Consider the following 26203-nt stretch of genomic DNA (forward strand, 5'->3'; position numbering starts at 1 on the left):
AAAGGAAGAAAATCTCAGTGTGGGACAGGAGTGTCCTGGGCTGGTGGGACTGGGATGGCTGGGGGACACGGAGCCCTTGGCGGGGGGGACACGCGGAATGGGGACAGCGTGTGCTCTGAGCACCGGTGACAGCAGAGTCTCTCCCAGCGCTGCTTTTTCCCGGCGCAATCAGACAAAGCTCCACCTGGAATTTTGTATTAAATGTTTACAAGGGTTCAGGAAAGGTGCATGAAAAAGGGAAAAAAGCCACATTTGCCTCTCACCCCGCTCCAGCATCCCCACCTCCCTCAGCTGCCCAAAGATTGCCTTGCCCAAGGCAAAACACCCCAGGCAAAGCTGAAATGCTTGATGCACATTTAGGCTCAGTCCTTAGTAATCCTGACATCATATTCACGCTGCTCTGCTGCAGCTGGGGATAACCCATGTGCCTGGGAGAGCAAAAGGGAAAATCTCCTCGCTGGAGGCCACAGCAGCTGAAAACTAACAACACAAAAAGTATCAGCGCTTGGGGCTGCTCCCTGTAGGCGGCAGGCACTGAGTGCACAGCCCAAAAATGCCCGGGGACTTCTAGAGCCCTGAAGGAGCGGTTCCCTGCGTGCCCCGAGCTCCAGAAGCCAGGGCAGGGTGACCAGAGGTGGGAAGGACAGACAGACACCGGCCAGGACTCGGGTCAGCCCGCATGGCGCAGCAGCACGTTCACATGGGGTAGTTGAGGACGACGTCTTGCTTGGCCAACTCCAGCAACATGGGGTCATCGAAGAACTTGCTGATGCTCACGTCCTCGCTCAGGCCCTGCAGGGTAAGCACAAAACCAGAGCTTATTCCTCCGGCCGCTCATCGCCATTGCGGCTGAGATCCCACAAAAAGCGCTGCTGTCCCACACTGAGAGAAATGTTCAGGTTTCAGAGGGAGGTAGCAGAATTTCCAAGGGATCAGGCATTGATCAGTGACTTGAATCACAGAACAGTTTGTGTTGAAGGGACCTTCAGAGTCCCCCCAGTGCCCCCCCCTGCCATGAGCAGGGACATCTTCACCAGCTCAGGTTGCTCAGAGCCCCGTCCAGCCTGGCCTGGGATGTCTCCATGGATGGTTCAGCCACCACCTCTCTGGCCAACCTGGGCCAGGCTCTCACCACCCTCAGGGACAACAGTTCCTTCCTCATGGCCAGCCTGAATCTCTGTCCTTTCATTTCAAACCATCACCCCTTGTCCTGTCACAACAGCCCCTGCTCAAAAGTCTGTCCCCATCTTTCTTCTCAGCCCCTTTTAAGTCCAGAAAGGCCGCACTAAGGTCTCCCGGAGCTTCTCTTCTCAGCTGAACACCCCAACTCTCTCACCTGTCCCCCAGCAGAGCTGTTCCAGCCTCGGATCATTCCTGTGGCTCCTCTGGCCTCTCTCCAGCAGGTCCATGTGTGTCCTGTGCTGAGGACCCAGAGCTGGACCAGCACTGCAGGGGGGTCTGGCCAGAGGGGCAGAATCCCCCCAAACCTGCTGCCCGTGGGGCTGGGGCTGCAGCCCAGTCTCTCAGGAAGCTGCCATCTGTGGTTGCTGCTGCTGAGCACACGTACCAGCTCCCTGCGCTCCCAACGGGGAGCTTGATACCCAGAAAGGGCTGTGGGGCATTGGAACAGGCTGCCCAGGGCAGTGCTGGAGTCACCATCCCTGGAGGGCTGGACAGATGGACATGAGGTTCTCAGGGACACGGGGCAGTGCCAGGGGTGGGGAACAGCTGGACTCGATGACCTCAAGGGTCTTTTCCAACCAAAATGATTCTTTAATTCACGGGACGATTTCAGGCACCAACAGGCAGCACTGGGGGGATCAAGAGCGAGGGAAGTCCCGGTGCACAAAGGACATAGGTCCACTCTGTGAACACAGAGGGGACGTGGCACACCCAAGGGACAACACTGCAACAGCGCAGCTGCTGGTACAGGTGGACAGACGGACGCCACAGAGATCACTCCCAGAACGTACCTTCCTGCGCCTGGTCTTGATCATGAACTCTCTGGCCAGATGTGGGGCTGGCTGGGGCTCCAGGGGCCGGATGACGATGCTCTTGTCCAAGGGGTCGCCAGGCACAATCTGAAACACAGCGCCAGGATGTGAGAGCGATCTTGGGGTCAATTCAACCTCCTGGAGACCCTGAACTGCAGCGGGAAACACCCCATGGCCCTGCGGACACCCCCAGCCTCAGCGTGACAGCCTCGACACCCCATCTGCTCTCCTGGCACAGAAAAACTGTCACGTCACTACTGGTGTTCGTGCCTGCGAGAAGCCACTAATACAGCATTGCTAACCCAAGCCAAGAGCACATCCCACCTTCCCCACGTGCTGCTGTATCGAGACCTCTAAAAGCCTGCTAAGCAAACAGCCCACGCAGGTCGCAGTCAGCACAGCCCTCTCGAGAAGTCGGGTGTGTTGATGCCTCCGGATCCAAGCCTCAGGCTTTTATATCCCGACCTTTACGTCTGCTCTGGGGGCTGAGTCGCTGCTGCTGCTCCCCGCCGGTGCACTACGAGCAGCTGTGCACCTTGCGGCGGCAGCTCGGCAGGACTCAACCTGCCTGAGTCAGGGAAGAAACCAGAGGATAAAGTTCCATCCCAAACTCTGTTTTCCACAGGTTTAAAAAAAAGCCTTGTGTGAGAGGCAACGCCAAAGTGTGGAACACCATCTCTCAAACCCTGCTCCAAGCTCTGCTCCCCAGGCTGCAGAGCACCGGGTGCACTCAACCGCTTCCCCTCTCCCAGACAAGGATGTCCCCTCTCCAGGCACCAAAGGAGCCTTATGCTCAGCAAGCAGCAGCGTTCAGCACTCCCTCGCTAGGACAAAGGGTGATGTGACTCCTGGCTTCTGGCAAACACTTAACAGCCAGCGTACAAATCTCCCCAACTTGAGACCTTTGGGGATGCTCCCCAGAGGAGCTGTCCTGTCCTGTGAGCTGCAGCACTGAGCTCTGCCTCATCCTACCGCATCCCTCGTCTCGTCTCACCAGGGCAGACTCACCTGCCAGTGGTGGAAGACGGAGAGTGAGAAAGCTTGTCCCTGTGTGTGGGTCCTCAAGTCTGTCTCAAACCCAAACGAATCGATGGCTGGGATGAAGGCTTTGATGGTGTAGAGAGGAGAGCCCGGGATCGGAGCGTCCTGTGTCACGTGGCCTCTGTCAACACGTCAAGAGATTAGTCTGCCTGTGTGTCACTGAACCATAGAATGGTTTGTGCTGAAGGGACCTAAAGATCATGAGCAGGGACATCTTCACCAGCTCAGGGTGCTCAGAGCCCCGTCCAGCCTGGCCTGGGATGTCTCCAGGGATGGTTCAGCCACCACCTCTCTGGCCAACCTGGGCCAGGCTCTCACCACCCTCAGGGACAACAATTCCTTCCTCATGTCCAGCCTGAATCTCCCTCCTTTACTTTCAAACCACCGCCCCTTGTTGTATCGCAACAGGCCCTGCTCAAAAGTCTGTCCCCATCTTTCTTATGGACCCCTTTTAAGTCCAGAAAGGCCACACTAAGGTCTCCCTGGAGCTTCTCTTCTCTTCTGAACACCCCAACTCTCTCAGCCTGTCCCCAGCAGAGCTGTTCCAGCCTTGGATCATTCCTGGGGCTCCTCTGGCCCTTCTCCAGCAGGTCCATGTGTGTCCTGTGCTGGGGACTCCAGAGCTGAACACAGCGCTCCTGTGGGGTCTCATGTCCCTTTATATCTTCCCTGCTCTGACACAGGGGAAGAACTAGGCGCAAACCGAAGGCTGCGTGTGACCCTGGGCATCCCCCTCTCCGTGGGCTGGGATCAGTGGGGGAAGCCCTGAGCGGTCACTTCTCACAGATTTCCCCCTCTCCCCTCACTTCCCAAGCAGCGCCAGGACTGTGAGTGTCTGTGGCAGCTCGCAGCTCACCTCCGCCTGGCCAGCACCGTGTACACCGCAGACACGCAGTCGGCAGGAGCCTGCACCTCCACAAAGTAGTAGGGCTCCATCAAGCGAGGGGTGGCCTGTGGGGACAAAGGGACACGAGCCACTGAGCCTCCAGCAGCGCAAACACCGTTGGGTTCAATTAAGAGTCAGGGACTGGCGTGTTCTGGTCAAACGCAGCGCCTGACTGGGGATCAAAGGGCTCCTGCAGCCCCACAGCTGCCCAAACCGACGTCAAACCAACGCTGAAAGGAGCTTTTCTCCTTCTGGCCATGAGTCATATGCTTCCCTTTCCCGCACGCCCACCCTTCCCAGCAAGCTGAACAGCAGCAAAAAGGGGAGACAGAGCAGATGCACACAAGTTTGCAGCCCGGCTGGAACGTGACGGCGTGGAAAACCCATCTGCCAGCCCACAAGGGCACTGGAAACATTAATGGATGAATGAATCACAGAATCCCAGAATGTCAGGGGTTGGAAGGGACCTGGAAAGCTCATCCAGTGCAATCCCCCCATGGAGCAGGAACACCCAGATGAGGTTACACAGGAAGGTGTCCAGGCGGGTTGGAATGTCTGCACAGAAGGAGACTCCACAACCCCCCTGGGCAGCCTGGGCCAGGCTCTGCCACCCTCACCAGGAACAAGTTGCTTCTCATCTTTAAGTGCAACCTCCTGTGTTCCAGTTTGCACCCACTGCCCCTTGTCCTGTCCCTGGTTGTCACCAGCAGAGCCTGGCTCCATCCTCCTGACACTGCCCCTTTCCATATTGATCCCCAGGAATGAGTCCCCCCTCAGTGTCCTCTTGTCCAGCTCCAGAGCCCCAGCTCCCTCAGCCTTTCCTCACCCGGGAGATGCTCCACTCCCTGCAGCATCTTGGTGGCTGCGCTGGACTCTCTCCAGCAGTTCCCTGTCCTGCTGGAACTGAGGGGCCACAGCTGGACACAAGATTCCAGGTGTGGTCTCCCCAGGGCAGAGCAGAGGGGCAGGAGAACCTCTCTCAACCTACTAAATGAGTCAGTTTACACTGATGTCTTTGGGGCAGATACGGCAGCACATGTGCCACCCGCACTCCTTGGGGCCCGCGGGAGCCAGCGCAGCGTGAGCGTCGGTCTCCGTCATGCACAGCGCGGTCCTCACCATCAGGAACGCGGAGTAGACCACTCTCCGGGCTGTTGGGATGATCTGTCCGCCGCCCCGGTGCAAGGGCTCCTGAGCAATCACAGCGTCCAGGATCTTGAACTTCACATTGCGGATCACTGCGGAAGGGCAGAAACGACGGTAAGTGACTCGAGGAGGATGTTCTCTGCCACACCAGCACCAACCGTGCATCCCCAGAGACACAGCAAACATCCAGACAAAGACCTGGAGCCACACAAGGTCTCCTAATTTTAATTCCAGCGGGGAAAGTATGACCATGTCCTAACCCTGCATATCAAACGTGAACAATTCAGCAGCGCATCTTGCAGGGTGCTCAGTGATCTGCACCTGAATTACACGAGGAGCAGAGGCGAGGTCTGGGAGCCAGCTTGCCAGCTATTAGGCCCTGGCTTGCAGGCAGATGGCAAGTGCCAGTGTCTGGGTGGCAACTGCAGCCAGAAAAAACAGGGAGGTTCTTATATCTCCCTTGTCACCCATTCCCAGTGCTGTCCCTGGCTGTGGTGTGGGAAGGGAACTGGTGAAGGGGCCAGAGGAGCCACAGGAATGACCCGAGGCTGGAACAGCTCTGCTGGGGACAGGGGAGAGAGTTGGGGTGTTCAGCTGAGAAGAGAAGCTCCGGGAGACCTTAGTGAGGCCTTTCTGGACTTAAAAGAGGCCCATAAGAAAGATGGGGACAGACTTTTGAGCAGGGACTGTTGTGATAGGACAAGGGGTGATGGTTTGAAAGTAAAGGAGGGAGATTCAGGCTGGACATGAGGAAGGAATTGTTGTCCCTGAGGGTGGTGAGAGCCTGGCCCAGGTTGGCCAGAGAGGTGGTGGCTGAACCATCCCTGGAGACATCCCAGGCCAGGCTGGACGGGGCTCTGAGCACCCTGAGCTGGTGCAGATGTCCCTGCTCATGGCAGGGGGGGCACTGGGGGGGCTCTGAAGGTCCCTTCAACACAAACCATCCTGTGATTCTATGACTGAGGGACCACACCAGCAAAATCACTTCAACACTTAAGAGACAGAAGAACTTAAAGTATATTATTAGCTCCACTTCCCCCCAGGTCCTACTTACGTTCATCACAGAGAGGCCCTTCCCTGGTTCCCCACTGAAACCCCTGCACAATGCTGTCCTTCACAGAGCCCAGCAGCGACTTGTCCACCTACAGACAGACAGACAGCTTCAGAGACCACACCTGCATCGGGAGGCAGCAACGGACAGCCCCTGGTATTTAACAGCCCATTCCTAGAAGAGCAGCAGTGACATCCCACACCCCCAGCGTCCATCCATCCCTCTCACAGCTCAGGAGCATCATCTGCAGAGCTCAGCACCTACGCCACAAATTAAACGAGTCCATATTTCGGTAATTGTTAGGGAATGGACTGCCTTAGCTTATTGAATTATTCTTAGAAACTCCTTATATAAAATTCCCTTAGTGTAAGTAAGTTTGTTTAGACTGCAAGCTGTAAACTTTTGAACTTTCTGCTTCATTAAGCAAAAAAGGCCTCAGAGTGGTTCAAGTTCGAAGATAAGGGGAGACACGTCCCCGGAGAGAAGTAAAGCAACAGAACAGCATCTAAAAGAAGACAAACCAGAATGTTCTGGTTGCTGCCAATAACTTATTGTTCTCCAGCTGCAGGTGCAAAGTAGCAGCTGGAGGTCGGGCCTTGGACTGCCCGCCTGGTGAAAACAAAGAGATTAATGAAGAACAGGGAGACTCCAGACTCTAATTTTGCAGTTGGCCTGGAGTGACACACAGGGGGGCAGGAGGCTCGGATTGGAGGGGTATAATTGCATAAGCTTCTGTTTATTTGAGGTCCCAGCTTGAGCTACCTTGCAAATAATATATTTATTTTGGGAGAGTTTCTTGAACCCCTGCCCGAGTCTCTAAATTGGGAAACCTAGGGAAAATAACTTCCAAAACAGTAATCCTGAAAGGAAGGACCTTGCTTCAGGTTCTGGAAGGAGCAGGACAAACGTCTCCCTCAAACACACCCCCTGCCCGTGTTTCTCACCTCCGAGGGCAGCGTATCATCTACCAAGATGTTGGGGCCAGTGGCGTCCGGCCCAAAGGCCCAGATGGAACGGGCAGCCAGCAAATCCCAGTCGTATTTGGTCTGGAAGAATTCACCCAGCTTCTTTCTGTAGAAGAAAAAGAGAAGAAACTTTAGAAAACAAGTATCTGACCTGTACTCACAACATATTTACATCCCTGGTCCCTTCAGCCATAAAACGCTTCAGCTTTTTATGTGGAGCAAATAATTTGCTGGGGAGGGATGATCCCGGAATACCTGGGAATATTGGACCAGGACTCCTGCCCAGAGCTGCCGGCCGGTACCGAGCACCTTGCAGACGCCACATCCCCTTTTTATCCCCCCAGTTATTTGCTTGTAGGATTCCTGCCCTCCCCAGAGTGGTCGCACCTGTTCCACGTTATCTGGACCACTTCATTTTCAATGTCCTCCGCCAGCCCCTTCTCCAGCGGCTCAGCGATCATCGTGATCTTGTTCCTGAGAAGAGAGACAGTCGCAATTAGTCTGCGGGATGATGGCAATGGGAGTAATCGGCAGGACCTGGGGGATCGCGCGCTGCCTGGAACACAGCGAGGGAGGGGAAGCCGCCCGTGTCCTTCGCCGTTACCGTCTTGCATGCAAAGACAGCCCGGGCGCTTAACAACTGCTCTCTGAAGCCTGTTCGGCTCCAGATTGCTGAGGGACAGCGCGGTTCTGTCCCTCCTGCCCGGTGTCCAGCGCCCGCCCGGGCGGCACGAGGGAGCTCGTGGGCCAGCAATATGTTCCTATGAGAGCCAGCGCCTGCTGTGTCCCACACGCCTTGGAGAGCCCCACCAACGCGAGGAACCGGCCCCCGGAGCAGCTCACTCCACGTGTCCAACAGTTCAAAGCCTGACATAAAACTGGGACCATTCTGCTCCCTTAAATTAGGCTGCAAACGTGGAGAGAGTGTGTCGGAATAGAGGAGGGTGAGAACCAGAAACCATGGGGGAACACAGGAAAGTCACCTTCAGCATATGGCAGAGACCCTCAGGATCAACGAGTCCAACCATAACCCAACTCCAGCACTAAACTACCTCCCTAAGAACCTCATCTAAACGCCTTTTAAACCCCTCCAGGGATGGTGACTCCAGCACTGCCCTGGGCAGCCTGTTCCAATGCCCCACAGCCCTTTGGGGAAGAAATTGTTCCCAGATCCAACCTCAACCTCCCCTGGCGCAACTTGAGGCCGTTTCCTCTGCTCCTGGTGCTTGTTCCTGCGGAGGAGACCAACCCGCTCCAACCTCCTGTGCCCCCAGATTTCACCCTGGTTATTCAGCCCACCTTCCCTTCCAGGTCTCCCTCTTTCAAACACATTCAACTTGTAACGCTTTGTTGGGGGAGGAAGAACCCCAGCGCACCACCAGGAAGGAACAAATCCATTTCAAGATTAAGTATGGATAAGAGAAGGCAAAGTTTTTGCTCATTAAAAGTTTGGGGAGGGGGTAAAGTCCCATCCCCACTGCACTCTGCCCGTCTCCACCGCCCAGCTCGCCCATGGGCTCTTACTTCTTGTTGGGTGTCTCCGCAAAGCACTTCAGGGAGGACGTTTCCACCACTGTCTCGCAGAATGTCACCACTGGATCGGCAACCTGCATTAATGACAACACACCTGTGAGGCTACCAAGCACTTTTTTGTTTTGAAGAGACTGTTTGAAACCTTCGAACACCTACGGGAAAATCTGGTTCATCTGCCAGGGTTTTAATCAGCCCCATGTGTGACCCACTGAAGCCTGCACGGACACATTTACTTATTCCTTCATTCGAACAAGACAGGAACGTTTAAAACTAATTCCAAGTATGAAAAATTATACTTAATTTATTTATTTGATGCCAGCCAGGCCATGGCTGAAGCACAGGCAAAGCTGGAACATGCTCACGCACTCCTGTCCCAGCCATTTTGCAGGCTCAGTCACACTGGTCTGACAGAGTCAAGCTGTAAAGTAAAGTTACTTTTCATAAGATCAGGGATTCATTTTGGTTTGAAAACACTGAAAATCACTGAGTCTGAACATTCCCCACCCCAGGCACTGCCCCATGTCCTGAGAACCTCATGTCCGTCTGTCCAGCCCTCCAGGGCTGGTGACTCCAGCACTGCCCTGGGCAGCCTGTTCCAATGCCCCACAGCCCTTGGGGGAAGAAATTGTTCCCACATCCAACCTCAAACTCCCCTGGCGCAACTTGAGGCCGTTTCCTCTGCTCCTGGCGCTTGTTCCTGGGGAGCAGAGCCCGACCCCCCTGGCTCCAAGCTCCTTTCAGGCAGTTCAGAGATCAGAAGGTCTCCCCTCAGCTCCTGTTCTCCAGCTGAACCCCCCAGGTCCCTCAGCCGCTCCATCACACTTGTGCTCCAGCCCCTCACCAGCTCCGTTCCCTTCTCTCCACTCGCTCCAGCACCTCAAGGGTTTTGTTGGCGTGAGGGGCCCAGAGCTGCCCCCAGGATTGGCGGTTTGGCCTCCCCAGGTCCCAACACAGGGACGGTCACTGCCCTGGGCCTGCTGGCCACCCCCGTGCTGGTACAAACAGCCCTTGCATCCTAACGGCCCTTTTTCTCCTTTTAAAAACACCTGAAAATATTCATATGGTATGTTCAGCTCGGTTCATTTTCTCATTCTTCCGAGATAAGGGCACAAAACCCACTCCCCAGCTGTGAAAACCTCTCTCACCTTGATATCAATCTCTGAATACATCTTGCGCAGATCATGCATCACGCAGTCCAGGTAGAGCTCCCCGGTCCCCAGGATCACGTGCTCCCCAGACTCTTCCACCTGCAAGACAAGCGAGGGTTTCACTGAGAACGTCACTGCCCACGGGCCCTTCCAGGCTCCTACATAAGCCCCAGGAAGGATCAGCTTTAAATAAACTGGTTGGGATCAGAGCGACCCCAAGGAAACCTCCCACAGCCTTTTCCAGCAGGAAGTGCTGCTGTGCTCCCTGGCACAGCACCGTGTGTGGTTTTCTGCTACATTTACAGTTTTCTGCTATTTCCACGTGATTTATGAGCTCAACCACAACAGCATGAAAATACCCACAACAAAGAAAACAAGCCACAGTAAATAAACATTTACTTTAAAGATCGGGCTACAAGGCAGCCCACAGCATGAGCTGCAAACAGCCACAAGTACACCAGCAATACCTTGGTAGTAAGCGAGGGGTAACTCTTGTTGACTTTGCGGAGACCATCTAACATTTTGGGGAGCTCCGAGGGGTTGACGGGCTCTACAGCGATTTTGATGACGGATGTGGTGTTGAATTTCAAAGGACGGAAGATCTGAGCCTGAAACCAGATAAGGACAAAGAGCTGGGTCTCTGCATCAATCGCTGGCCGCTGGAGTCAGATGCAGCGGTTGAAGCTGCTCTCTTTGGTGGCTCCTACGCCCTCGATCCTCCCAGATAAGGTTTCTTTAACCTCACTACTGGAGCTTTTGGGCTGTGCTCCATCACCTCGGCTCCATAAGCCCCACACGGTACCTCCTCATTGCCCCGCGGCTCCGTGACCGTCGCGGTCTTCACAATGGGCTGGTCCACCCCTTCAATCAGCACCCAGTTGCCAGCAGGAACCCGGTTGACTTCGATGTGGTACCTAAAAAGCCGGAGACTGTCACTGCAGCGCTTGCTGCCGCCAGCTCCAGGCCCTTGCAGCACTGTCCTTGTCCCTGTCCCCAGCAGGAACTCCTCTCTCAATGGAACAAGTCACCGGAGCTTTCCCTACCTCGCAACTGAGATCCAGAGGCGTCCGACGGTGCAGATCTGGGAATCCTCCTCATCTTCCAGGGTGTAGTTTTCCCCAAGGACCTTCACGGGCTGCCCGGCGTGGATGGTACCGCTGAGCACTCTGCCAAAGGCGTGGAACTGAACGCCGTCGTCGGTGCTGTACATTTTCGTTGTGTGACACATCAGAGGACCCTTTTTGGGAAAAAGGGAGAGAAATAAGCCTCTTTCAAAATACAGCTGGTCAAGAAAACAGACACAGACCTGGTAGGGCTCATGGATACAAAAGGATTAAAAGGCTGAATTTAGAAATACTCCTTTTGACTTGCAAAGTCCTGTATTTCCTTTCACTGGAAGCCTTAGCCGGTACGGAGACCCCGGAATGGCTTTGGTGGACTTTACTGGAGCTCCCCTCCCTCTTGTGGAACAGAAAACAGCGTTTGGGACAAGGCCAGGAGAACAAATGTCACCTGCTGGGCTGCAAACCAGCTCAGGGCAGAGCACCCGAGCCCCTGCAGATCGTAGCTCTATGTCCCATAAGGTCACTCCACAACTGGCGATCTGGTGACAGTCACCACTGTTCAGTTTTACATGAGTAATCCCAACTCATTAAAATAAGAGCTTCATTTTGTCTCCAGACATGAGAGCAAAAGGCAGGGGCACGTTCCTCGCTGAGCTGCTGGCTGGCGTTGGTGGCTTGAGACAACTCTGACAGCTCAGCACAAGCTGTTTGAGGAGGAAGGTTTTCGCAAGGCTTTGATGCGAAAGGTGCTGAGTAACTAACATGGGGCTATTTTAATCGGGAGAGTTCAGATCTGTTCGCTCAGAGTTTGGAGAGAGAATCAAACTTCAAGGAAAAGGGACAAAAAGGCAGCAAAAGGACACAAAATCACCCCGCAGTTCCCACGTGCTCTGAAGTCCTGACCTAGCGCAGCTCCCCTCCGAACGCTGTCAAACAATTCTCTCTCTCAAGGCTGCCCTGGCAGGCAGCGCAAGTTTCTCAGAGCAAAGAGATTTGTTTCAGTATCGGATGAGAGGTTTCGAAACGCTGGCAGTCAAATGTGTGCGGATGGCTGCTGGGAGGCAGCTGCCCTGTCAGGGCAACGCGAGGAGGGCGTATTTGCCACGCTCTGGGACACGCGGAGCAAAGCAGAAGAGCTGCCTTACGTCAGGGTCGCATTCGCTCATGGCCTCCCCTAGATCAGAGTCCACGCCACCGGTGTATGTATGTTCGATTTTCGTCTTGGCTCCCACCTTCGGGGAAGGGATGTGCTGCACACACATGTCCACAAAGCCTGGAAAAGTCATAATGCTGCATGAGAACACGAGTAAGCAGCGTAGAGGAAAGAAACAGACGCCAATGAACACAGGACAAAGCCACTCGGACGGCAGTGCGCACACAGCAATGAGGAAGATGTCAGCAGTGTCTCGAGCTGTGCTTTGGGCAAGTCACAGAATCACAGAATCGACTGGGTTGGAAAAGCCCTCAGAGCTCATCCAGTCCAACCCTTGGTCCAACTCCAGTCCATTGACTAGATCAGCGCACTAAGTGCCATGGCCAATCTCAGTTTAAAAACCTCCAGGGCCGGTGAGTCCAGCACCTCCCTGGGCAGCCATTCCAATGCCTGACCACTCTCTGCACAGAATTGATTCCTAATCTCCAGCCTCAGTTTCCCCTGGCAGAGTTGAAGCCCATGGCCCCTTGTCCTATTGCTGATGCCTGGGAGAAGAGACCAATCCCCACCTGGCTAGAACTGCCCTTCAGGTGGTTCTAGAGAGTGCTGAGCTCAGCTCTAAGCCTCCTCTTCTCCAGACTGAACAAGCCCAGCTCCCTCAGCCTCTCCCCATTGGGCTTGTGCTCAAGTCCCTTCCCCAGTCTTGTTGCTCTTCTCTGGATCCTCCAGCACTTCAATCTCTTTCCTGAGCTGAGGGGCCCAGAACTGAACACAACACTCCAGGTGTGGCCTCCCCAGTGCAGAGCACAGGGGAAGGATCACTGCCCTTGTCCTGCTGACCACGCTGGTTTGATACAGGACAGGACACCATTGGCCTTCTTGGCCACCTGGGCACACTGTTGGCTCATGTTGAGCTTCCTGTCAATTAGTCAATTCGTTTAGTATTTTGATAATGGTTTAGTATTTTAGATTTGGAAAGCTGAGAAGGCGTCTGTAGAAATGAGCCTTCCCTGGCTGTAACACACCGTGCTGGTTTGGCTGAAAATGAGTTAATTTTCTTCGTGCAGTTAGAAATCTTCTTATTTCCTAGCTAGCACAGTCATTGTTGGACTTTGAGAACAAGAGACAACAGCCCAGCACAGAGTTAATGTGTTTAATTGCTCCGGTCTGAGAGCCAAGGACACTCTGAGCTCTGCCCACAGGTGTGAGGCAGCGAGGAAGGGGATGGACAGACAGAGCTGGACTGACACCCAGACTGAGCGATCAGAGTGTTCCAGCCCGTTAACATCAGGCTTCATATTTAAGGAGTGTCACGACCTTCTGGTCTCTCTCTCTCTCTTGCTTCTTCATTCTTTTTGTCAGAGCTGGGGGAGTTCTGCTCAGTATGTTTAGTTCAGCCTTCTGCCATTTTGCAGCGGCCTCTGGGCCTTTCTGCCTTTATTTTTCTCTCTCTTTGGGATCAGCTGTTCAGGACCAGGCGCTGCTTCCTGGCACTGGCTGGAGGTCGTGAGGAATTGCATTGAGTATCTTTTTTTTATATTCTATTTCTATTATATATCTATTTACTAGCAGCGTATTAGTATTTTGTTATTTATTAAACTATGTTCTCTCAATCCAAGTTTCTCCCTTCCCTTTCAATTCTCTCCCCTATTTGAGGGCTGGGGAGGGAGCGGGTGAGCGGCTGTCGTGGTTGTATTGAAGCTCGGGTTAAACCACAGCGCTGAGCTCTGCTGATGTGAGACGAGGGTATCAGGAAGATTGCAGAGGGGAAAACCAACAGCATTTACCTGTGAACTCCCCAAAGAACTTCTTGCAGACGAGCCGCAGGAGGGGCCGAATGTTCAGTTTCAATTCCTCTTTGGTCAGGTGGATGCCAAGTTCATCCAGCGTCCTGGGCAGGGTCGTGTCCACGTCCCCCACCACCTGCAAGGCAAGCAGGACCACGCTCAGCATCACTGTGAGTGTCAGAGCCAACAACTCCCAGGTGCAGCTTCACCAGCATCACCCTCGGGGCTTCTGACCTGCCCTGGTTCAGCGCTCACACAAAAACCGGTTGGGTCAAACTATTGGAGAATCATTTTGGTTGGAACAGACCCTTAAGATCATCTTTGAGACCATTAAGATCATCATTATCACTCGGCTGATATTAAGGCACACTAACAAAAGCAAAGGCAGCTCTAACTGTGCAATATAAGGTTATATTTGCAAGGAGCAGCTGTTACAGGCTTGCTCGTCGTTGGTCTGCTCTCCAAACCCAGAAATCTTTGAAGATCACACTATATAGCAGGACAGCTGAGTCCCATGGGCACCAGCCGCACCATCGCATCGTGTCCAGCCCTTGGCTGCTCCTGCCGGGAGCTGCGGGGAGAAGGAACCAGCACACACCTGAGCCAAGATCTTGTACAGGGGCTCCAGAATGAACTCCACGAAGCTGCGCTGGGAGCTGCTCGTTGGGGCCTTTTTGGTGAACTTGCGGCTGTTGGGGGAAACAAGGAGAGATATGAGGAGCAAGAACTACTGCAAACACGGCCCCTGCTCTCCCCAGGTCACCTTCTCCCTCCCAACACCCCCCTGGGAAGCATTCACGGACATGGGAGTCGCATGTGCTCCAAAAGAAGCCAGAGCAGGCTCTGCTCCTGCTTATGGGCTTCAAAAGAACCACGTGGATTCACACCAAGCAGGAGCCTCACTCAACCATTCCCAGATATTACTCCATCACAGGACAACTAAGGCCAGAAGGGACCTTGGGTGGGCATCTTGCCCATATTTTGCAGGGAAAGGAGGAAAAAACCCAGCAATAAATAGACATTTAAACAGGCTTCTTACGTCTTCGGGTTGAAGTAGATGTCACCCCAGAGCCGCTTCGCAAACTCCTGGTAATTGATGTCTCCTAAAGGGAAAAAGCAAATGACAAAAGTCTATCAGATGGCTCTGGATTTCTCTCATCTTGGAAATCTTTGGGTTGAGGCTTTTAAAACAACCCTGAGGATCCGATTTAATGGACCGATGCTGGTCCTAATTCTGAATAAATGATTAAGCCCTGAGCAGGTGGGCAGAAAACAGCCCAGCGAGGCCAGTTCACACACTGACTTCTCAGGAACATTTCGACTGTTAATTACACCCAAGGTTAGAGCCGAGAAGCGCGGGGCCGCCAGACGCCGCGCTGCAGGAACCCGGCTACATCTGCTGCATTTTCCTGCCGCTCACGCCGCGGTGCCAAGGTGCAGCGCCGGCTCACACCCCATCTGCCCCGCAGGCTCATCGCGAGCGTTTTCTGCCTTGCTGAACATCTCCAGGTTCTCTTCTCTTTTTCGGCTGATGCGCTAAGCACACGGCCAAACACCCAAGCGCTGAAGGAACAGGGCAGCGCTCAGCTGTCACGGTAGATTTACAAAGAATAAGACAGCGGTGATAATTTACAGCAGTTCCCAAACAAGCTTTTCCTTTGGGCAGATGTGCAAGCGTAAGAAATTTCACGGTGGCTGCGGTTTTGACAGTTAAACTCCTATAACTCATGTTAGCTGAAGTGCGGTGGCTGCACATAAAATCCCTGGTGGCCACGTCGAACGTTACTGATTTCAAGCACCCGTTCGGCTCGTGTCTGCCCCACGCGGATCACGTCTCCTCCTGACTGCGCCTGCATCTTTATCAGCCCCGCAAAGAAGGGGCATTACCCTCGCAGTTAACGCTGCGACAACCAGGGAGCTCATTTATTTCTCCAAACTCACGAGGACGCGCGATAGCCCTGACACGTCAGTCCCTGACCTCTACAACTTCATCCCCCTCAGGCTCGTTGCTCTGCCAGAGCTAAACCAGCTGCTTTGCAACATCCTCCTTCCCCTGCTCGCGGCTGCAGCAGATCACCCCGAATTCCCCGGTGTGAGACTTCAAAAGCCTGGGTTAGGCCAGCACAAGGCCGCGCTTTTCCAAGCGGCAGATTGCCCTGAGCGGGCACCTGGGGAACGGGAAATTAAGTCAAAGCCAGCAGAAGACAGTTTCTTAAAAAAGAAAGAGGGCAAGAGTGCAAAACCTCGTGGGCCAAGCTCGCACCCGGCTGCAGCTGAGTCTCAGGCTCCAGAGGCTTTTGTGAAAAGGCAGGTCGAGCTTAACCGCTTCGCTCCTGAGCTGCTCGGGGCAGAGGGAAAGCACGACACATCCACTTGCCTTCAACTGCCACAGCAGGACTTGTTTTGCTGCTTAAGGGTATGTATAAAACATTGGCTTCTGACTCAAGAAACATTTATCAGGAGAAACTAGCTAGTTAAAAGCAACAGTATTTTTGCTTTTTACCACTCAGGGCTCAGATCTGCAGCACCTCTCAACGCCTAGAAATTCAAGAGTGCACATACTGGCTACGTTTGTGCAGCTGAAAGGCTCAGAAAGCCTCACCAGAAAAAGGCTGGGAAACGAGATGTTAAAGCGTAAAAGGTTTCTGGATAATCCTCACCATATGTGTCTGCATAAATCTTTGCAAAAGATCCCAGCGTGAAGCAGATGCTGTACTGTGAGCTGGAGAAACACACGTTGCCCAGAAGGGGAGACAGAACGAGGTTCTCGTCGGTGGAATACATGCTGAGAGGCGACAGGTGTCAGAGACAAGAAAGAGAAACAAAATCAATGTTACGAACCAAGGAAGACACTTAAATCCACTTCCCACACCAGTATGTGATAGTCAAGGCTTCTACATTGCCAAATAGCATCTTAAAACCAGCTGCAGTTTACTCGCCATTGAAATTTCAGGGTCAGTATAAACCTCTAAGCATTGGTGTGCAAAGAAATATTTAGAGACCTAGAGCTAATAAGTTACCAGCACAAGTGCTTTGTGTTTTTTGCTAGGTCAGAGTTTTTCTTCCCCTAAAAAACAGGCAGCAAAGTTGGTCAATCAAGCAAGGAAAAAGATGATCCAAGGCAAATAATGTAGGGATAGAACTGAACCAGTTGTAATGAGTTCAACGGGCTGCCCGGGGCAGTGGTGGAGTCACCATCTCTGCAGACGTGTGGATGAGGTTCTCAGGGACACGGGTTAGTGTGGAGTTGGGTTATGGTTGGACTCCATGATCTTAAGGGTCTTTTCCAACCGAAATAAGAGTCACAGCCAAAATAAGGATACAGCCTGGACAATCTCAGTGTATTTGAGACATCTGGGAGCACAGAATCTCCACACTCCGGTCATACATCCACTTTCCCTACTTTTTAATGGGGGGAGAAAGAGCCAATCCCGAGAAGTTTGCCAGAATTCAGGCAGGATCAGCTCTTCCTGTATAATTCAATATTTTGGCTAAGATGGATTTCCGGTTGTTCTTCTGCCCTGTTTTCTATAATTCAACACATCAAGAGATAAACTCGTGGGGTTTTAGGCAAAGAAACACAACTACAAAAGAACAGGGCCAGCAAACCCTAAGGAAGCATCATCCCCACCACCCGTACCTGATCAGGCCGTTAACTTCGTCGACGATGTGCCGCAGTTTGTAATACGCATCGGTGGGCGGCAGCTTGAGCTCCAGGATCAGCCGGTCTATCTTGTTGATGCAGACGGTGACCGCCAGCCTCTCCTGCACCGCGTGCTTGATCAGCCTCTCCGTGTTCAGCATCACCTGCGGGGATAACCAGCACCAACACCGCTGGGAAGAGCCCTCTGCAAAACGCCATCTGGGGTGTCACAGGCAGAGCAGCGACCCTTACGCTGCATGGGGGTGGAAAAGCCTGAACTCGGCCACCAGCACTCAGATAGTCCTCCAGAAAGACAGAAATAGGTGCTAACCCAACCGAATTCCTTCAATTCTACCCCCTTGGGCATCCCTGATGTAAATAACCTGCTCGATTTTAGGTGTCCTGGGGATGGAGACGCAAGTGAGTTAGATAATCGGTGTACAGGTTGTCACGTCAGCCCTGGATGCAGAAGCGTGACTCGCTGTTTTGGCTGGAAAACACTCTCGCTTCCCAAACCGTCCTCCAAAATCCCTTCAGCGTGGAAAGCTGAACCCATGGAGGCGGGATCAAAGCGCCCAGAGAAAGAGATCTGGATGTTACCCCAGGAGACACCGGCACTCACCCCCTCAGCCGCATCGATGAAGAGCACAACACCGTCCGAAATGCGAAGGCCGGCTGTCACCTCGTCGGAAAAATTGACGTGACCTTCGAAAACACAAAACAATGATGAGAACCAGAGTAAGTCCTGATGCCGGCAGTGCAGAGGGGTGGGGATCCGCTTCAGCTTTAACGCTATTTTTTGAGAATAAACACAACAACTCCTTCAACAGGCACATTTGTTACTGTTTTTCTCACAGCTCTGTGCAAGTACTTCAGGGAAAGGAGGGAGATGACTTTGCACCAAAGAACAACAGATGCCTCTCCCTCCAGCCTCCTCCTGCGCTCTAACCTCCCGCATCTCAAGCTGCGACTCAACAGATGTGTCTCAAGACCCTCTTTCCTAAAGTTTGGCCTTAGTTTCTTACAACAAGTTGATCCGTGATTATTTTCCCCCTCAGAAGCTTGTCAGAGGCTGGAGGGAACTTGCTGAGTTGCACTCTGGGGCAAGAAAAGCTCCGTTCCCGCTGTGCGTGATGATACCTGGAAAATCCAGCTCCTTGTATACTTGAGCAAAACACATTTTCAGCCTCATTAGCTCTCAATTAGGTCAGCTAATTGGAGACATAAGCCTGACTAAGAGCCAGCTGCACAGTCCTTACAGCTGGGAGTGATTTTGGAAGCAGGAATTTAGCTGCAGGCTCAGGACTAGGCTGGGATCGTCTATAAAACACACAAAATGTGTGTTCGCACCTGCGAATAAAAAGTCTCAAGGTTTCATGGCACCCAAGTGACATTTCCAGCCGAATCCCTGACGTTTCGGGGCCCAGATTCTTTGCTTTTCTGAGAGCCAACACTACACAAACCCGCAACCTGAGACAAAGCTCTTTGAAACCCTCATTGACCATCCCTGTTTGCGTTTCTGTTCAGCACCGTCCAGCGGACCGAAGGGGTTTATTAATGAGAAATCTGGGTTCATATGGTCACATATCCACCCCACACGTGGCGCTGCCTTCAGCGGGATTACACAATCACCTGGGGTGTCGATGATGTTGAAGAGAAAAGACTTTCCTTTGGTGTCCGGCAGCACAATAGTCACCGGTGTGCTCTTGATCCCCACTCCCCTCTGCAAGGCAGGAAATCGGGATTATCCGTTAAAAGAAAAAACATATCACCATGTAAAGATGTAGAAGATGGCCGAGGAAAAATGAGAGAGACGGAAAACAGAACATCCACCCAACCCAACCTCCCATACCCAGGGAGGGAGGAACAACCTCCGGTCCCCAGTTCTGCTCCTCCACCCATACTGGTTCAGACTGGGGAGCACAATCCCCGCCTCATTTCAGCTCAGGAAGTATGAGACACAACCCCAGAGGCATCAAACGCTTGTTTTTCCTGTGCTTTCGCCCTTCTGCTGTTATCAAGTTTCACCACAAAGTAGATTTGACCCCCCCGGAGTATGAAGTAAAGCGTTAAAAGAACAAAATGCTTCATAGGATTGTTCTGGTCATGACAATATTCAGCGAGTAGGACAAAATAAGATTCCCAACCACACGGAGGCAGAGCTAAGAGTTCCCATCGAAGGAAACGAGGAGAAATATGTTTATTTTGAAATCATACTTCTTCTCTTCAGCCTCTAATGCTGCCAACCCCTTCCACTTCTTTCTGTCCAAGAAAATAAGAGTTTCCCATATGCTGGGGTAACTCTGCTATAGATTTTCAAAATCACAAAGGTTGTCCTGATAAAGAAAGCTGGACCAGGGATCTTACTGGCCCAACTACTTATCATTTTATTGATAAAGCAAATAATCAAAATATGGAAAGCATAAGAAGATGCTAAAATCGAAGAGGAATCTGCCAGTAGTAACTAACTATGAGTAAAGCATGAGACAACTGGATAAAAGTCACTGCTTATTGTACAGAACTCACCTCTTGCTCTGTGAACAATATATCAGTGTAGCAAAGCTGCAAAGACAAAACAAAATCCGGTATATCACATATTGGTAGCAAATATCGAGTTTGAAGCAGAACATAATAACTCTTTACACAGGGTGAAGGTGGCAGGTGACAGAGACAGAATCAGGACTGAGCTCTGGCTTCCCAACCCTATGTTCTTATCACTAAACCTCGTTTTCCCCACGTACAATCCTGCGCCCTCCGAGTGTACAACACAACCCGTGTTCCAGGGCAGGAACACGCACAGCTCACTTACGTCCTGGTCGTAGCGCTTGCGGATTTCTGGGTGTGTCTGTTCTATCAGGCAGTCAACAAAACACGTCTGAAAAACACAAAACCACGTGAGAAAGGAGGTGAGTGTGTTCAGAAAACACAGGTACAACCCTGTCCCTCCAGCAGTAGGACAAAGAAAGTTGGGCATGTTATTATTTCCACCTGCAAACGGACCTTCAGAGGAGCTGGGGATGGAGGGGTGGAGAGCAGCCACATGGAGAAGGATCTGGGGGTGTTGGTTGAGGAGAAGTTCAACATGAGCCGGCTGTGTGCTCACAGCACAGCAGGTCATTTGTCCCCTGGGCTGCATCCCCAGCCCCGTGGGCAGCAGGCTTGGGGGGATCCTGCCCCTCTGCCCTGCTCTGCTGAGACCCCCCTGCAGTGCTGGTCCAGCTCTGGGTCTTCAGCACAGGACACACATGGAGCTGCTGGTGAGGGGCCAGAGGAGCCACAGCAATGATCCAAGGCTGGAATAGCTCTGCTGGGGGACAGGTGAGAGAGTTGGGGTGTTCAGAAGAGAAGAGAAGCTCCGGGAGACCTTAGTGCGGCCTTTCCGGGCTTAAAAAGGGCCCATAAGAAAGATGGGGACAGACTTTTGAGCAGGGCCTGTTGCGATACAACAAGGGGCAATGGTTTGAAAGTAAAGGAGGGAGATTCAGGCTGGCCATGAGGAAGGAATTGTTGTCCCTGAGGGTGGTGAGAGCCTGGCCCAGGTTGGCCAGAGAGGTGGTGGCTGAACCATCCATGGAGACATCCCAGGCCAGGCTGGACGGGGCTCTGAGCACCCTGAGCTGGTGCAGATGTCCCTGCTCATGGCAGAGGGCACTGGGTGGACTCTGAAGGTCCCTTCAACCCAAAATACTCTGTGATTCTATGAGATAAAAGCAAGAGGAGTGGACAGTGAGCACTGCTGAGAGCTGGAGGGCTCAGGAGCGACAGTCTGAGCACCAAACCAATGGTTAAAACCACCCGATCCCCGCGGGATCCTCCCGCTACCTTGCCGTGGTGAAGGTGCCCGCACAGCGTCACGTTCCGAATAAGCTCTGAGTTGTCCATCAGATCTGCCAGGAAACTGGAGGAACGAAACACAAAAGACTGTTGGAGGCTTCTGCCGTGTCTAAGAAAAGCAGGTGCCATTTCAGCTCTGCTTTCTCTCCAAGGTGCCCCCTGAATCCTCTCCAAACTTTCATTCCGGCGCTGCCCTGCGGAGGACGAATCCCACCTTCCAGATGGGAAGGACGAGAGAGTTGGAGTCCCAGACAGATGGCAGTGGGTGGGAGGATATGGAGCTGGTAAAACTGCCAGCAAGGGAATATTATTGAAGATTTTTCGTCTCTTCTAGTCAGTATTAGAGCAAAAGTCACATCCACATATTCAGATGATGAAATACTTCCACTCAAATAGTGGCAGGTCATCAAGTTAATCAGAGAGCTGGATAACGAGCACCCCACGCAGTTTTAAAAAGTGGCCACGGGGCTCCGCGGGCCATTAATTCTGCTTTTCAGGTCTTAAAACAGTGATGTTCGCAGGGACTCGAGGGAACAGGAACAGAATGTAAACCTTTTTAGAGCTACAGCTGAGCTGGGAAATGAGGGTCCAGTCACTTCTGCCTGGATCCCGGCCAAAATATAATTGAGCTCCTAAATTACCAACGCCTCGAAACAATAACGGGAGGCTATAAAACACGTGTATATTGCTGTGGGTCCGCACAAAATAAGCGCTGTCAAATCATCTCCTGTTTAAAAAGATTTCATTTTCACCAATGCTGCAGACTTCTTAACGCACAACATTTTGATTAAGAGCTAAAAAATAAAAAAATCAATGATAATACTGATTAAAAGCTTGCTTATTGGTCTTAAAATAAGGCTAAATGGGAAATCAATACCGAGCTTGCAGGTTTCTGGCTGCGTCCCACAGGGAATTTCTCTTGGCCCCATCCGAACCATTTATAGCAAAGAACAGGACGAGGAGGAATTAATTAGAGATGGAACGAGCAGAGGACACGGGGATCAGGAAGGCGGCAGATAACGAACAGAAGAGGTCACTAAGAGCAAAAGGGGCTGCTGAGAAAAATCAGCCCCAGCGGGCTCTGTGGTTTAAATCTGGCCAGATCGAAAAGTCTCTGATCGATGAACATGACCCCGAGGAGAAAAAGGTCCTGGGCATCCAAGTGACAGAACACGAACTCCAGCAAAATGTTATTGCTGGAAAATAAGAGGATCCTTGGTGACTGCGCACGCCGGGGTGTGTTCGGCACACAGGTCTGGGATCTACACCTGAAAACGGCTGTTAAAAATGGGAGAAAAGCTCTGCCGAGCCCCAAAGTGGCGTGTGGAAGCTGAGCCTGACGAGACGCTCACGCAGCTCAATCTGTTCATCCTCAAATAGACGACGTACAGAACCGCGGCGCACACAAGGATACGGAGCCCTCTGCCCGTCGGCAAAAAGCCGGCATTGAGATTATATTTGTAATAGAGAAAGTAAATGGGTGTTTTTATTCCTTACCAAAGTTGTGTGAGATGTCAACAAGACTGGGGAAGGGACTTGAACACGAGCCCTATGGGGAGAGGCTGAGGGAGCTGGGCTTGTTCAGTCTGGAGAAGAGGAGGCTCAGAGCTGAGCTCAGCACTCTCTAGAACTACCTGAAGGGCAGTTCTAGCCAGGTGGGGATTGGGCTCTTCTCCCAGGCATCAGCAATAGGACAAGGGGCCATGGGCTTCAACTCTGCCAGGGGAAATTGAGGCTGGAGATTAGGAATCAATTCTGTGCAGAGAGTGGTCAGGCATTGGAATGGCTGCCCAGGGAGGTGCTGGACTCACCGGCCCTGGAGGTTGTTAAACTGAGATTGGACATGGCACTTAGTGCCATGATCTAGTGAATGGACTGGAGTTGGACCAAGGGTTGGACTGGATGATCTCTGAGGGCTTTTCCAATCCAGTCCATTCTGTGAATCTGAAATTCATTTGGATTTATTTCCAGGTTTGCTCCCAACCCTAGTGGGACACAACCCAAAGGGACCGTTGGGCACAGTTGCACTGCAGCGTCATGCTGATCTATGCACGGCTGTACGTACAACCAGCGGCGCGAAAATTCCCCCTGGAAACTCCTCTGGAGTAAATGGGAATTAATTTAAGGCAGCAGTGACTGGGATCGACCCAAAATGCCCCAACATGCGCCACACGTCGACTGTATAAATATTCTTGAGCCAGTCAAGAAAACTGAACTTCAGCAAATCCGCACCATGAGGGTTTTGATTATCAAGCTCTAAATCAGCCGTCGAGGTAAGAGCTACGTTTTATTTCATAAAACTAAGCCCTGTGCTGCAGCTGTGGAGGGAAAATATCTGTAAAATAGTTGGTCTTGTACTGTCTTCCTCTTGTTTTTCATTTAAAGTCTGGGAAACGGCTGCACTCGCAGTTCTGTGCTGGTGTTGGTAAGAAACAAAGCAAATGCCCCCAAATCTGCCTCCCCCACGCAGCACACACCCTCTGCCCCCCAAAATCCGCCTGCGAACAACAGCCAGCGAGGAAATCGCAGCACAGATGGCCCGAGCCAACAGCCACGCGTCAGCCCCCCCGTCCAACTCACTCCATCTCGTAGACGGTGACCGGTAACGTCTGTTCCATCAAAGAGAACTTTTTGGTTTTCACGGGTTTAATAATTGGCTCTGAAAACAAGAGAAAGAACAATAAACGGCTGTTTCTAGAGACCCTGAGCCCGGCAGGAACGGTCACAGACACTCTTGCAGACAAAAACATGATTTTCAAGCTGACAGATTCTCTCAGTTTTTTTATAAAAGCTGCTGTACCAGAGGATTGTTGCCGGTCCCTTCCAACTGAACCAGTTTATTCTCTTACAGAGGGGTCAAATGAGATGATTTCGACACATTTTTACTTCTCCTCAAGCATCTTTAAAGCATTTTTCAATATCTGTCGTTCAAAAGACAGTTGGTTTGGCATTTGTAAGAATCCCGAGCGCCCTAATCTGCGCAATGCTGGACAGACAAGTCGGAGAGGGAATATGGAAGGGGCATTAAAACAGAATGAAACACTATTTTCCCTTTCCCCAGGATCCATTGAGAGCCCTCTCCTCCCTCCACCACTCACCAGTGAGGGGCTGTGTGTCTTCCTCTTGTACGATGGTCTCTACTTCGGGTCCGTACACCTCCTCGGCGGTGGGGTAGTATTTCTTATCCTCGTGCAGCACCACCTCCATCCCCGGGTGGTCTTCGTCGTGGTCCCCCATGTCATCATCATCGTCATCGTCCTCCAGCTGCAACCAACGCTCACATTGAGCTGCCGCCGGCACCAAAGCGCTTTACAAACACCGGGCACCCCAGGAAGGGCGGGTTTGGTGTTGTACGGGGAAAGAAACACAAACCCAGGCAGGGAACCAAGGCGGCCCCAGCACCTCCCACCCAGCCCAGAGTGGTTTGCAGAGGTTCCTCTGCAAGGAACACACCTATTCCTGCCAAATTTTAGCAGCACCTTGAAAACGAACAGCAAGAAGATCCACAGAGAGACCTGCACAGGCAACAACTCCCACCCCTTGCTCACCCACATGACAAAACTCCAAGGAACTACAGGAACAGGACACGAGATGGGGCTTCCTCAGTGCTTGATGCTCCTCCCCCAGTGTGGTGGAGCAGCCTCTGCTGCCCTCCCCACTCTACTCTAGAGCCTGTGGGGTCTCGTTCTACCATCACACCAAGGAGCTGAGCTCCCCGCAGTTGTGTGTGTTACTAAAGGCTTGAAGAGCTCATGGAATGGATACGGATCCTCCATTCACACAAATAAAAACACCAAATGCAGCTCCCAGTTCTAATCATGACTCAAGCCAAGATTTTGTGTTTTCCTTCCCAGAGGACAGACTTTTGAGCAGGGGCTGTTGCCATAGGACAAGGGGTGATGGTTTAAACTAAAGGAGGGAGATTCAGGCTGGACATGAGGAGGGAATTGTTGTCCTGAGGGTGGTGAGAGCCTGGCCCAGGTTGGCCAGAGAGGTGGTGGCTGAACCATCCCTGGAGACATCCCAGGCCAGGCTGGACGGGGCTCTGAGCACCCTGAGCTGGTGCAGATGTCCCTGCTCATGGCGAGGGGGGCACTGGGGGGGCTGGGAACGTCCCTTCAACACAAACTGATCTGCTGAATCCTTTAAACACCAAACCCACCCTGATTCCCAGGAGCCAAACTCAACCACCGCACAACACCTCAAAGCAGAATCTGAGCCCAGCGCGGGGAAGGAACCCCCGGCAGCTGGCGAAGCCCGCGGGGCTCACCCGGGGGGTCCCGGGCAGGACGAGGCTCCCCCGGGACGCTCAGTCCCCCCGCTCACCTCGTCCAGGTCCTTGGACTCTCTTCCCAAGTCGTCATCATCATCGTCCGAGTCCAGCTCGGGCCCGATGTAGTTCCCGAACTCGTCGTACAGGTCGGTGTCCATGCTGGGGCACAGGGGAGGGTCACACGGCGCACCTGGGGCTCCCCCAGCACCCGCCGCCTCACCGGCCTCGCACCGTGCGCCACCCTCGGGCCCGCCCGCCGCTCCCCGGAGCCCCGCACGGCCCCAGGGCCCGGCCTGCCCGCCAGGCGCCCTCCGCCCCACCGCCCCCAACGGGCTCCCAGGGCCCGGCCTGCCCGCCAGGCGCCCACCGCCCCCCCCGGCCCCGCTCACCCGCTCGGCTCCACTCCCGCTCTCTCCCGCCGCGCTGCCCTCGCCGCCGGCGCCACCGACACCGCCGTAGAAGGACCCCGGGCCGCCCGCGCCGCCTGTCGTGACACAGCCCCACGCGCCCGCCTTTTCCGCCTGGGAAGAGCCGGACGGGACGGACGAGGCCGGGAACAGTGTCGGCGGGTCTCGGTGGCCTCGGGCCGGGCAGAGCCGCTCGGGGCGGCGGGGCCGATTCTGTCAGGCACTGCCGGGGCAGCCCCGCCGGGGCCTCGGCCGCGCTGCCCGGTCGCTATGGCGAC

At 53.1% G+C, this 26203-nt stretch overlaps 1 protein-coding gene across 2 annotated transcripts; it reads right to left on the bottom strand.

The window, feature by feature from the left end:
• Nucleotides 1-281: 281 nt before the first annotated feature.
• On the bottom strand, nt 282-26079 carry EFTUD2 (elongation factor Tu GTP binding domain containing 2). 2 transcript variants are annotated; one of them, XM_080360050.1, is made up of 28 exons: nt 25908-26078; nt 25572-25677; nt 24344-24509; nt 23826-23904; nt 21234-21309; nt 20221-20286; nt 19938-19973; nt 19044-19134; nt 18034-18116; nt 17409-17575; nt 16429-16553; nt 14808-14871; nt 14367-14457; nt 13769-13904; nt 11974-12101; nt 10808-11001; nt 10567-10678; nt 10232-10372; nt 9762-9863; nt 8608-8690; nt 7471-7557; nt 7063-7189; nt 6122-6209; nt 5041-5159; nt 3892-3986; nt 3003-3156; nt 1974-2081; nt 282-792 (listed from the first exon to the last, which is right to left on the bottom strand). In XM_080360050.1, exons 2-28 carry the CDS (start codon nt 25674-25676, stop codon nt 697-699), a joined length of 2919 nt encoding a protein of 972 aa, XP_080216176.1. In that variant the 5' UTR covers nt 25677; nt 25908-26078; the 3' UTR covers nt 282-696. The 2 variants fall into 2 exon arrangements, with proteins under 2 accessions (XP_080216176.1, XP_080216177.1); XM_080360051.1 differs by lacking the exon at nt 3003-3156 and having other exon boundaries at nt 660-792; nt 25908-26079.
• Nucleotides 26080-26203: the final 124 nt, after the last annotated feature.

Source organism: Nesoenas mayeri (genome assembly GCF_963082525.1).
Source record: "Nesoenas mayeri genome assembly, chromosome: 26".
Lineage (NCBI taxonomy): Eukaryota > Metazoa > Chordata > Aves > Columbiformes > Columbidae > Nesoenas > Nesoenas mayeri.